Here is a 12,693-nt window from a genome sequence, read left to right on the forward strand (position 1 = left end):
CCTTTTGTTGTGCAAGTGTGCTCCGCGTTTGTGAGACGGAAGTGCTGCTGCTACTGCCATCTACGAAGTGCCTACAGTGTGAGGGGAAAAGAATGACACATCAGCTTGCAGGTCGTTTCTTTATTTACATATAATTTTGCAATTATGGGACTGCCATAAAGCATTACATATGTTTTGCACAATAACAGTTAAGGCATGATGTGACAAATGTGACAAGGCTAGATTCCTCAAGCATAGCAGGTTTCTAGGAAACAAAGCTTTAAGAGGCATGCAGAAATATATCATCTGTTAATGTGAGTATTATGGGTGAAAAGAAAGAGATGAACTGGAAAAATAATGGAGTTCATGTGGAATTCCTCTACAGTGGTGTTAAGAGAATACGTGTTATTACAAACTACTGACAGCAGTAAACAGGTCACAGGCTTTCTGTTTCAGTGTCCGTTACATAAACAAAGAGTGCATAGAGGTAAAAGGGTGATGCTTCCAACAGGAATGCTGTTAACCCATATTTTGCCAACATGTCTTCTAATTTGAAAATACATTCTACTGCAGTTTGAGGAATTTCCAGTTTATTCTTCATTTCTAAGAACTGAGTTAATACCATAAAAGACATTTTTTTTTAAGTTGTCTGATGCATAATAGCCGTTACAGTAAAACCATTCTTCCATGAAAGATCTTTAACAACAGGTAAACACTGCAAGCTTCTGTGTTACCAAAAGTGCGGAGGCTTCTATCTGCTCTTCATTTTTTTAAATTAAAAGTTATAAAAAAAATTTCGCCAGCTAAAATACAGCGTTAATTCAATTGCACAGCACACTTCATTACAAATCAGAGAATTAGAACAGAGCATTCCAAAAGTCAAAAAAAAAAAGAAAATGCATAGGATTTGACAATCATCATACTCTTAAAGACTACTGCTTCATCATGCGTAGCTGCTGTTAGCACCACTCCAGTCTGTTTTCACAATACTGCTTTACGTTTCAGGAGGCTCAGTATGTGAGAGGACTGAGGATGAAGAGGCGATCCTCCTCCTTCCTGATCCACTTCAGCAGTTTATTGACAGCGGCGAACGCTGAGGCCTTGGTCGCCAGCGGACTAAAGCAGAGGTAAAGCTCAAAGCCACTTGTCACCTGCAAAGGAGAGAAGGCACAACGAGACAAATGGGGCATGAAAAAGCTCTGTGTAGTAGAAGGATATTTTTCTGTTAAAGAAGTTCAGAAATGTGGTTCAATGTAAGAAATTGTTACAGTCTGCAAAATTACTGTAGCTACTGCATTTCAGATCAATGATGAGTGATTAAAGCTTAATGTCTGATGTCTTTAGTCAAAACAAACTTTGTACTTGACGCCAGGAGGCTAAAATCTTGCTTATTATGAGTAATATTCATTTTTGCACATTACTGTTAATGTTGTGCAATTATCATTAATGGCACATTTAATCAAAAATTTGTGTTATATGCACATTGAAAATGTTAAAAAAAAAAAACTAATTATGTAATGACAGTATATTTTTTGTAACAATATTTGTAAAGCATTGCACCACATTTAGAATGATGACCCTTTTTCAATACGTTTCTTTAAGATATATATTTAACCACACAACATGCAGTTAGAAGGGGGGGGGGGGGAAGAGTGGTCAACAACTTTCCAGAAGTGTCAATGTGGACATTACTTTTATTGTTATTTTATGTGTATGTGATGGTAATGTGCAAGGGTCTGCACAAGCACAAAGCTGCTAACACAAAGCTGGTAATGAAGGACAAAGGTTATTCCAGTAAGCTATAATTAAACTCGTTGTGGGAATAAAAAACAAAAAAAACACTAACACACTAATTAAAATAGAAATTAAAAAACATAAGCAGTATCTTCTTTATCTTCTTTGGGCTGGGGGATGCAGCATTTTCCAAAAAGAATTATTTATGGATCATGTTCACACGTGGCTTTTTTACTGTATGATAGAGCTTCAACCTGCATTTGTGCATGGCACAGTGAACTGGGTTCACAGGCAGTGACTGGAAGTGTTCCTGAGCCCATGCAGAGATTTCCATGACAGAATAATTGCTGTTAACGGCAGCTAATGCTGATTTTTGGCCTTGTCCTTTGCCCACTAAGATTTGCGTTTTGATCATATTAGGTACTGTAGATGATGAGAAACTCAAAGTCTTCACATTTTTATATTGAAGAATATTATTCTGAAAATTTCCAAGAATTTGTAGACATTTTTTCTCTCTAAGATGCTCTTTTTATACGCAGTCATGTTACTGACCTGTTGCCAGTTAACCTATTTGATTGCAAAATGTTAATCCAGCTGTTGATAATACTGCATTGTGAATGGAAAAACTGATGTAAAGTTTATGCCAGCAATCAAAATTATTTATGACTTTATTAAATGGACAATTGACCCTAATAAGGCAAATAGTTACCCCCCCCAAAAAAAGAAAAAACAAAACAAAAACAAAAAAACAGTAAGCTAACTAAATGTGTATGAACAATGTCAACAATCCAGTGTCCAGTATTCATTTTGTACACACCAAATGCTTTAAATGGCTGTCAGCTTAAAAATAATTGTTCAAAAACAATAAACCATTTTAACCACAACACCAGACTCACCTGTGCCAGCAAGTTTTCAGTTTCCCTGCAGCGGTAGTAGTAACGGAGAGGTCTGGTTGGATGGTGCAAGCAGCTGTGAAGTTCCTGGTACAAGCTCAGCAGCCTTTCCTGCTCTCCATCAGACTGGTACACCATCGGAAACTCGGGGCTGAAGGTGGAAAATATCCAAGAACAAGGATTTGTGTTCATGACAAAAAATATATACATATAAGAATGCAAATCTTTGTATACTGATGATCATTTTACTGGCCCAGATAAAATCAAGTGTCATCTGCTCTCATGAAGTTGTCATTTATGTAAATTTTTCGTAATACCGAAAACATCTGAGTAGATGTGTTTATACAGTGAAAGGAAAATGTTCTTGAATTAACAGGATTAATGACTGTTAAAATACTCTGATCGTTATCTAAAAACCCCTAAATTTGACAAACACAGTCTAACCACTCACCTGGTGTACAGTCCGGAGCTCTTTGATTTATACAGGAAGTGCCTGAGCTCTGGGATGCCAACCTGCACCACGGAGTAACTGGGACATTTCACCGCCTCCTTCAGGGCCTGGTAGGCACTACGCTTGCTCAGCCTTTCCATAAACTTCTGCTTGCAGTCGGACATGTTAAAGAAGTCCTCTCTTTCAGTTGAGACCAGAATGAGACAGAGCTGGGAAGCAGGCTCCAGGTAAGAAATGTGAGCGTGGAAAAATCCTGCGGTGTTGAACTTTGGCAGACAGATCGGCGTCCAGCCTTCACCTTCTCGGAAGGAAGAGGAGGAACCGACGAGGTTGAAGACCAGGTGCAAGTCTATGTGGTGGAGGAACTGGTCCTTCTTCCTGACCAGGGTGACCAGGCGATCGCCGGCCAGCAATATGGAGAACACCAGGTTTTTGGATTTAGCAGCCTGTAGGCTCGATGACACTACGTCCCTGGCAGAGCTGGGGAGGGGCAGGCAAGTGACGGCACTGAGCAGCAGGCCGGGGTCTCGTTCCAGCCGGATCAACAGGTTGTCAGTGAGATACTCTGAGCCGGCCAGCAAACGCCGCAAGTCGTAGTTCTGCTTGTGCTGGAAGATGTGGTTGAGCTGGGTGAGGGTGAGCAGGCTGACTATCTGGTAGTAGATGTATTGCAGCTCCCGCAGCATCTCCTTGTCTGATTGACAGGTGCGTGACACTCCCACCAGGACCAGAGGACTCTTGGTGAGGAAAACCACTTTACAGCCATCTGACACAAACATATTAACAGCACTTACATTAAGATACGACATATTTGTTTAGAGAATTAAATGTTGCTGCCAAAGTATAATCTGACCTGCATGGATGGAGCGGATGATGTTCTTCTCAGCCTCGACAAACGACACGAGAGCCATCATCACCCCCATGGTGCTCGACAGCGCCTCTTCCGTGCCGTAGCGAGTGTAGATTGGTTTCCCCGCCTCACTCAGCACAAACACGTGTTTTTTGTGGCTCCGCCACGCCTCACTGGACACATCCTCCTCCTTAGTCCTATCCGACAGGTCATTGCTGTGTTGTTCATCTATATTTTGTTCAGCAACAAGTGCCTTGAGCCCCTCTTCATGCTGCTCTTCTGATTTGCCTGAATCAGCTGTCCTCAGGGCTTCTTCTTCAGCTTCAGCAGTTAAATCCTCAAATGAGTGTGCATGGATGAACATGGCACTCTTCTGGCCAGCACCTGTATTAATATAAATGATGACAAACTTTGTCCGTAAAAGATTTATAAAAAAAAAAAAAAAAAAAAAAAGCTAGAAAAGCTCTATATAAATATGAGCACAGCACATCACATGGCAGACATTTCTGGACAGTTCCTTTGGAAAACAAAACTCCAGGAAGTTTGAATGCTACTTTCTAAAAGGACATGTGGCCAATGACCACATATACAACTGCCAAAGTAACCACCAAGTCCTCTTTTAGTGTTTTCTCAGTTTGCAGCATTTATAGCGGTTTTCATAATCAAACATTTTTCCCATGTAGAAAAAAATAAAAATAAAAAATAAAGAAAAATAGTGGACTGTTAGTATCAGGCTCATTCTCACTACTGAAAATCATGTGTTTGGTTAAGGGATGGGGTAAGGGTGGAGCATGAAGGAGACACAGACATGACCCCTCTTTGCTCAGCGTAAATTCTTCATACTCTTACCTGCCGAACAATCAAACACAGATTTTTTTTTTATGCTTGGAAGCAGGCCTCGTGTTTAATGTGCCCGTTTAATTTGCATTCACACGTACAGCCAGGTAATGTAGAAATGCTGCTTAGCTCAAGGCAGATTCAACACAATGGAAAGTGGAGATGTATACATAATTTAAAAGATTTTCAGTTTGTGTTTCTACAAGAGGAAAAAAAACAACTTCAACGAAAAAAAAAAAAAAAGTGGCTGGTTTGGAAAATGTGTTAAATTCCCCAACTTTGCTGGAGAACAAAACTGGGCATTCCTGTGGGAACCAACTAGCTGGAAAAGGCATCCAAGACAGATGACAGAGATGAATTATGTACATTTACAGGACAAGACTTGATTCTTTTATTTGAAAAACTGATTAATTTTGAACATGGTATGCAACTCTAGAACAATCCACAAAAAACAGAAGTTCAATTTAGTCTATTATCGTATTAGTCACACATGTTTTAACTTCAGGTTATCACACTTTAGAGCTGCTGCAGTGAATAAAATGAACAACCTCTGGCCAAAGCTTAAATAATTAGAAGAACAAGAATAAGGCAACTGTGATAGCGAAAGAGTACGCTAAGACTTCAAAATGTCCTGTTTAGCTGCAGTTTGAGAAGAGCAAATCCATACAGTGTTACATCATCTCTCCTGTCATTGTTGGATTTATTCAAAGCAGGATGTGATGCAGCAGATGAAAGCAGCTGCAGCCAACTTTCATTGTGACAAACTGACAAATTTTCCCCAGATTTTTTTTGCAGTCAACAGATGGTCATATCATTAAATTCTCATGAGAAAACATGGCAGCATTTGAAGGGAATATTGTGCAACTGTAACACTAGCTCTAAAACAGCAGACAACCTGTAAATATATTCACCATTTCTTACATAGACAGGATGTGCATATTCATGCTGTCTCTCACACACAGAGTATTCAGTATGCGTTCACCGGACACTGCACAGCTACAACAATGTGAAACAGAGAAGTCCAATTCATGGGAAAGTTTTCAGAAGTGTCAGCACTGAAAGAGTGTTAATGTCTTTTCTTTGTGCTACAATCATAAAAAAGACAATATTCCAGGCAAAGATACTGCAGGGATTTTGTACTTGAAATAGAAAACAGTTGATGATTACTTGGCCCTGCCCTGCCTTGATATTTGTCTAGCCCAACTGGAAGCTTTTATGGTCTACTGTAACCGTTGTGATCACTGATCATGTCCTGCAATGTTTCGCAATACAATCCTATGAGGGATTGGCCACAAAGTAGCGTGGCACAATTCTATTCACCCACGACTTCTTTAAGACACCTAGACTTACCTGCAGTCTTTGAAATGAGAGCGCAGTCAGTGGTGTAATCCCACTGATAGTGGCTAAGTGAACTACCTGGAAAATATTTCTTGCGTTAACATTACCTTAGACTGGAACAAATGCAAGAGGAAGTTCACACATACTACACCTTCATATTTGACGTTTTTTCACTACTATGCAGTGGTTCCAGTTTTGCAGATGTATGTTAAATATGTTTAAAATCATACTTGTCTCTGTGTGTTTACAGACAAGCGGCACAACACTTACCTGGTTCAGTTCCCTCTACCAGACCAGGTATGGGGCTGTCCGCCCTGACTGAGCGAAGGCGGTCTACAGGAGCCAGAGTTCCACTTTCCCATGATGCAGTCGCCTTTTGGGCTTCACCTTCCATCACTGCTACTTAAGGCTAGGACACGCACCTGGAAAGATAGACAGACAAAGGGCTATAGGACCAAAGGGCAACAACTTCGTGACTGAGTCTTGGATTTATGGTGGTGTGCCATTACAGTGACATGACACGGTCACCACGAGTCGGTTCAACTGAAATCAAATAAAGCCCTACAGTTAGGTAGTGAAGATTAACTGTTTATTGGAAGCGGGGGAAAACAGAGCTAAACCGGAATGTCCTCCTTGCTCCAAGGAAGGCTGAAACCAACTATGGAAACAAAATGAGTCTCGAAAGAATAACATATTCACACGCAGTATATTTACATTCACATCGTTTTTTCTTGCTTAGCATCCTGAATTATCACAGGCGTCACATATGTTTGACTTCAAAAGCTACTTTGATTGCTGACTTTAGCATGTAGTCAAACAAACGCTATCTCAGACACGTTTAATCGCCTTCGCTCTCAACCAGAGCACTCAAGACCCCTTCAAATACTTCAAAAAGATTACCTTTCATTTCCACAGCTGTCTGCATCTGAATGTTATGCTCCCCAACTCGTTTGCCACAGTTGCTGCTAGCTAACTAGCAGAAACCGCACAGAAGAACTTCTTGAATCATGCCCTGGTTGGTTGCGGAAGTGCGAATTGTGGGATATGAAGTTCCCTGCCAGAGGGTTTATACACTTTTTATCACTCGTTTCCCAGGAGTAATAAAAATGCCGAGTTCATCTGAATAAAATAAAATACGGAGAATTGTCTTTGAAATAGTTAAGAATTAATTTAATGGGTTAATTTTGAATATTACAGCATGCAAGTTACTTATAACACACTGCCATCTTTGATCTTGCTGGTGCTTTCAGGTCACGCAGGACATGAAACAACTGTGCCTGATTATTAAATTACACGATTGTCACGAGACTCAGATACTTAATTTGTCAGACAGAAAACATTGTATATGAAATGTTAAATAATATTTTTGTGTGAGAAAGGTTTGTGAATATATTTGCGAGCTATTTCAATGTGTTTAAAATAATATTTTGTTGTTTTCACTGTGACTCTGCATATGTGAGGGATAAAAGCAAAAAAAAACAAGGGAAAAAAAAAGTGTTGACACATTTGTTGAGTGACACTAAATTGTAACTTCTCCAGGGAAAACGTATTAATTGTTTTAAATAGCAAACGTTTATAGCGACTGAGCTAAATTTTAATACAAAATACGTTGGCGTAGATTCTAACAGCTCATTTATGTTCCGGGGCGGAGCTTTGGTTTGAACGTGCAGCGGGGAACTGGCCAGCGATGGCGTTACCATTGTGTTTGTGTTAGCTTGAAAGGAAATTTCCTAAATTATCTCACTTTATGTGTGTACAATGAAAATTTTCATGTACAGTTGGTGATGCTTCAGTTTATAACGAAGGATTATGCAGTAACTTGATATCTTTGTTTGGTAAGCATGACAGCTCACGATAAGGCTATGGCTAACATTGGTTATCTATATGTAGCTGCTTAACCAGGGTAGCGGAATAGTAAGGCCCACTGACTTTAGCCAGTGCTAACTGTTTTAGCCTACAAATATTATGTAACACTACCGAAACGCGTATGATCAGGGAGTGAATATCACGATTTGTATTTCACTGTTTTTAACAATGTCGTACGCTGTTTCCAAAACAGGGTGATCGTTGTGCCGGTAAGATGCCTATTCGAGCATATTGCACTATTTGCTCAGATTTCTTTGATCACTCCAGAGATGTTGCTGCCATTCACTGCGGACACACTTTCCATTATGAATGGTAACTATACACAAACTCAAATCTGAACAAAACAACTTTTTTCAGTTCATGGCATCTTTTAAGTTATTTTCGTTCCCCTCTTTTTCTTCTAGTCTTCTTCAGTGGTTTCAGACAGCCCCTACAAAAACCTGTCCACAGTGTAGGAAACAGGTACAGTAACGCTACATTGTCAAACTACCAGCACAGACCGTGGCAAGTTGAGTTACAAAGGAAAGATTGAGCTTCAATGACATTTTGATGTTTGTGTGTAGGTCAGCACCAGGCACATTATCAGCAAGCTCTTCTTTGACATTGGTGGAGAGGAGGACAGCACGGCTGACCCGGAAAGCTTACAGGTACCAATCCTACAGCAATATAAAACTCTTCACGCCTTCTGGCATGTAAAACAGAACCTAAATGTGGTCTTTCCTATTGCTATTGTTTGGATTTGTTTTAGGGTGTTATCTTCTGACTGTATTTCTTCTCTTGTTTGCAGAATGAGGTTGATAGAGTCAAGGCACTTCTGAGCTCTAAAGGTGAGAAATTAAACTCTTGAGTACAACTGTTACAAAGTTATGCTAGATTGTAAGGAAGCAGGCAGCGCTAGATTGATCATCTGTCTGGTCAATTTGTAGAGCGAGACTTGCGGGACAAACAGAAGGTGGTGGAGAGTTTAAAGGACTCCATGGACAAGCAGAGGCGAGACCTAGACAGTTTGCGGAAGGAGATTAAAGAAAAGGAGATGCTTTGTTCTGCCCTCAAAGTATGAGCTCTCTGTTCTTCATTGTTGAAAAGCTGCAATATCCACACTGATTCACAGTCACTGCAACTAATATTATGTTCTAACGTCTCACAGACACAGATGTCATATATGGAGACGCAACAAAATGAAGTTCAGGCTGCCAAGGAAGAAGTCCGGAGCTTAAGGACCAAGTTGAGAACATTTGAAAGGTATCTGCAGCCCATTGTATTATATTCAAGCTCCTGTGATTGTAGAGGAAAAGATAAAGATTGTTTAAGATGATCTTTGACAAGTGCGCAAACGTATACCAGTGCATTTGGGCAACTGCAACCTGAGTCTTACACTACAGCTATAATGACATGAAATATGTGCATATGGTCCAGTGATTGTCTTCATTGTTAAAGAGCATCATATTCACTCTGTGCATTGTTTTCTCCTCAGCTTGGATGTGTTGTTACAGGGCCAGAGAGCAGAGGTTGAGTCCATGATCACAGATATGGGTATCAGCCAGGCAGCAGTGGAGCAGCTCTCAATCTACTGCATCTCTCTGAAAAAGCAAGTATATGGAGATTATTACTAAATCGGCCGAGTACCATCTTAAAAATATTGGAAAAATTGTGGCAAAGAAAGATTTTGAAAAGCTTATTTGTGCATTTATTTTCAGTAGACTAAAGTATCTTAATGGAGTCTTTACTGGTTGCTGCCAGAGTCCTGACCAGCACCAGGAAAATGGATCATATTACAGCAGTTTTGAAATCATTGCATGGCTTCCTGTGTGTAAAAGCATTTATTTAAAATTCTGCTAATGGTTTAGAAAGCATTGAATGATCTTGAACCTGAATATATAGCTGACCTACTTGAGGGCTATGATGCTTCTAGACCTCTTAGGTCCTCAGGAACAGGCTTACTTTAGTATTGCTAAGGCTAGAACCAAACAAGGTGAGGTAGCATTTAGTGTTGTGGAATAAACTCCCCTCACACCTCCAGTGTGCAGAATCCATTAGTTACTTCAAATCAGGATTAAAAACGGTTTTGTGTAGTTTTTACATAAAATATACATTTAATTGTAATTATTGTATTTTTCTTTTTGTTCAAAGGTTAAATTTTACTTAAGTTGTTTCAGGTTTACCCTTGGTGTTGACTCTTGCCGTCGAGGGCTTTTTAGTTAATACTGAAATAGTTTTGCAGAAAGGAAGGGTCGAATATTTCTCTTAAAGTCTCTTGTGTTGCATCAGAAAATGTCTGTTAGGTGTTGCTTCTATAAGTCATTAATTTCAAGGGTTCTCTCACATTTCTGCTGCCTGTACGTTGAATAATTACCCAGTGTGTTCTATAAAGATGTGAAATATGGAGCGGTTTGTGGTGTTAGTTTAATCAGATTGTGTGCTTGTCTATATTTGTGACCCAGATGAAGATCATACCACCTTTCTCCTGTAAATCTGAGCTTTTGGGAAATATGTTCCAGAATCTTTTAATAAGTTGGACAACATTTGTGTGTTTGAAAGTACTTCTTTTGGAGCTTTTTGTTCAGGTATTTAGTTCTAATGACCACAGCATCCGCTCAGTATTTACTGCTGATCTCTTTTCTTTCTTTCTCAGAGAGTATGATAACCTCAAAGGAACTTTGAAAGCTTCAAATGATATGTGTGAGAAACTGAAGAGAGAAGTGCTGTCCTCAAACAACAAGGTCATTCGACATAAGAAGATCGCCTCACCAATAAGAAATGGGACTTCGGTGCGGAACCTTTGGTTTAAGTGCTCTGTGGTGTTTGTCATTTCAGTTACAAAAAACTACAATAGAGGTGAATCAGACCAAAGAGGACATGAAGTCTCTGCAGAGCGATCTGGCCTGTGCTGACAAAGAAATCTCTGTAAGGCAGATCAAACAAATCTGTTTATTTGTTATGTCGGATGTGCGTGGTTGTGATTTCTGTGTGCAACCTGTCCACAGAGCCTGAAGAAGAAAGTGGAGTTTCTTCAGAAATCTCTGAGCACACCAACGAGGACTAACGAAGCCGTCAGTCGGCTCATCTTTGAAAGGTGCGTCTCCAGCTGTGGGACTTCATTCTCCTCGTGCTTTTGACAGGATGCTTAAGAATGCATTTGCTTTATGCGCTCACGCACTTGTTGCTGCCTTCCCGTCAGCCCTGCCCCACTGGAGCTGAAGCAGCCTCGCCTCCACCATCCAGCAGATAGCGAGGACATTGACCTCAACATGACCTACGACATCACTACGCCAGATGACGGGGCCAAGAGACCAACGCAGGTTCCATTGAAGAAAATGCGTCTCGATCCACCCGTGTAAGAGTCATGTCACTCAGTGCGGAAATGTTTTCTTCTGTGTTTAGAGTAGTTTGAAATCCATCTGCTCTTTTTGTAACAAAGTATAAACTGGAAGTGTTGGTTTTTCAGAACGTCTGTATCCAAACACAGGGAGAAAACGTCAGCTTTAAGCAAGGTAGCCTTCTTCTAATAAATGCATCATTAAATAACTGATCTATATATAATTTGTTTTTAATTTTTTAATGAATTTATTGTATTGTTTTATATTTATGTATTTTTTGTTTCTCAGAATCGCGATGAAGATCTGGACCCTTTTTTAAGGAACTCCCTCCTCTTCAGGAAGAAAACCTTTGGCAGCATGTTGGAGCCTCAGAGGAAGCCTGGAGCTGTAAGTGCAGCCGACTCTCGCAAACTGTTTCCTTGTCCCATTTTGTCATCATCAGTGTTTTGTTGAAGGGGGAAAATGTTTTTGCGTTTCAGGTCAGAACTGGTTATGATGGATTAGGAGGACGAACTAAATTCATCCAGCCTGTATCCTTTTTGTCATTAGTGATTCTGCATGTGTTACTTGTCTTCTAGCGTTTGAGGTTCACTGAAGAATGTTTGATGTGTGTGTTTGTGTATATATGTAAGAGCCAGGGAGCACCGTCTGGCTTCAGATAGATGTTATTTATAACCACGAGATAAATGTAGGTCGCATCGATCCTTAACCAAGCGCTCCACCTCCAGTCTCCTTTGTCACAGATTCGTCCACTGATGAAAGCTAAAAGGAAAAAGGTAACACGGCCCCCATCCAAGACCGCCACTTGCATGACCCTGGACGACTTCCTCGAGTAAATTTTGGTGTCAGAGGTCAAGACACTGACTTCTGTAAAGAAGCATGTTGGCACTGCTCTAAAACCGAGAACCTGGCTGTGGGTTTTTTGATTTGTTTGTTTTTGCCACTCAACACCAAAAAAGCATTTGGGAATGAACTTTTATCTAAAAGAAATGACAAATGTTGGCATTTGGGTGAACTGCAAACCCTGCTCTACATTTATTTTTTTGTGCTGATATGAATTTGTTTGTGTAGGCAGTGTCTTGTGTTTTGAAGCCTCGTAGTTCTGTGGGAGTGTATTTGTTTGTGAGAGAGAAACAGCTACTTGAGAAATTTGACTGAGGGTTGCGATGATTATAAAATTCTGGGCCAGTGTCTAATGCGATACTTTTTTGTTATTTATTCCCCATTTGCTTTTCCAGTGTGGCAAACAAAAATCTTTATCATTTAAAAAAAAAAAAGTCTTTGAAATGCTTTGCTATTTTTCACCCTGTTTTCCCTGACTAACCTACATGGGGAGTTACTGTAGGTATTTTTTCTTTTAGATTTAATTGTCATGCTGGATGTAAGCAAACTCAAATAATAAACAATATTTTTTTTATTAAGATTCTT

At 39.9% G+C, this 12,693-nt stretch overlaps 2 protein-coding genes across 2 annotated transcripts; one reads left to right on the forward strand and one right to left on the reverse strand.

Moving 5' to 3' along the window:
• Positions 1 to 105: 105 nt before the first annotated feature.
• On the reverse strand, positions 106 to 7,308 carry mon1a (MON1 secretory trafficking family member A). The gene is made up of 7 exons (XM_012924903.4): positions 7,292 to 7,308; positions 6,983 to 7,201; positions 6,353 to 6,504; positions 3,911 to 4,291; positions 3,058 to 3,823; positions 2,610 to 2,757; positions 106 to 1,130 (listed from the first exon to the last, which is right to left on the reverse strand). The coding sequence occupies exons 3-7, from the start codon at positions 6,474 to 6,476 to the stop codon at positions 990 to 992; spliced, it is 1,560 nt and encodes a 519-aa protein (XP_012780357.1). The 5' UTR covers positions 6,477 to 6,504; positions 6,983 to 7,201; positions 7,292 to 7,308; the 3' UTR covers positions 106 to 989.
• Positions 7,309 to 7,600: 292 nt separating this feature from the next.
• On the forward strand, positions 7,601 to 12,680 carry traip (TRAF-interacting protein). The gene is made up of 16 exons (XM_076883760.1): positions 7,601 to 7,917; positions 8,142 to 8,260; positions 8,353 to 8,410; positions 8,512 to 8,595; positions 8,736 to 8,775; positions 8,875 to 9,002; positions 9,096 to 9,190; positions 9,423 to 9,540; positions 10,585 to 10,668; positions 10,763 to 10,852; positions 10,933 to 11,021; positions 11,127 to 11,282; positions 11,394 to 11,439; positions 11,554 to 11,652; positions 11,745 to 11,795; positions 11,994 to 12,680. Exons 2-16 carry the CDS (start codon positions 8,163 to 8,165, stop codon positions 12,099 to 12,101), a joined length of 1,344 nt encoding a protein of 447 aa, XP_076739875.1. The 5' UTR covers positions 7,601 to 7,917; positions 8,142 to 8,162; the 3' UTR covers positions 12,102 to 12,680.
• The last annotated feature ends 13 nt before the right edge of the window (positions 12,681 to 12,693 follow it).

Source organism: Maylandia zebra, linkage group LG5 (assembly GCF_041146795.1).
Source record: "Maylandia zebra isolate NMK-2024a linkage group LG5, Mzebra_GT3a, whole genome shotgun sequence".
Taxonomy (NCBI): domain Eukaryota; kingdom Metazoa; phylum Chordata; class Actinopteri; order Cichliformes; family Cichlidae; genus Maylandia; species Maylandia zebra.

What these genes read in the sequence shown, in the direction of transcription:
- mon1a (XM_012924903.4), bottom strand. Translation starts at nt 6,476, where the DNA reads ATGGAAGGTGAAGCCCAAAAGGCGACTGCATCATGGGAAAGTGGAACT. An exon ending in GGTAGAGGGAACTGAACCAG is followed by an intron (nt 4,292 to 6,352) that starts GTAAGTGTTGTG and finishes ATATTAATACAG; the next exon opens with GTGCTGGCCAGAAGAGTGCC. An exon ending in CATCCGCTCCATCCATGCAG is followed by an intron (nt 3,824 to 3,910) that starts GTCAGATTATAC and finishes TGTTTGTGTCAG; the next exon opens with ATGGCTGTAAAGTGGTTTTC.
- traip (XM_076883760.1), top strand. Translation starts at nt 8,163, where the DNA reads ATGCCTATTCGAGCATATTGCACTATTTGCTCAGATTTCTTTGATCAC. An exon ending in GGCACTTCTGAGCTCTAAAG is followed by an intron (nt 8,776 to 8,874) that starts GTGAGAAATTAA and finishes GTCAATTTGTAG; the next exon opens with AGCGAGACTTGCGGGACAAA. An exon ending in CTCAGAGGAAGCCTGGAGCT is followed by an intron (nt 11,653 to 11,744) that starts GTAAGTGCAGCC and finishes TTTGCGTTTCAG; the next exon opens with GTCAGAACTGGTTATGATGG.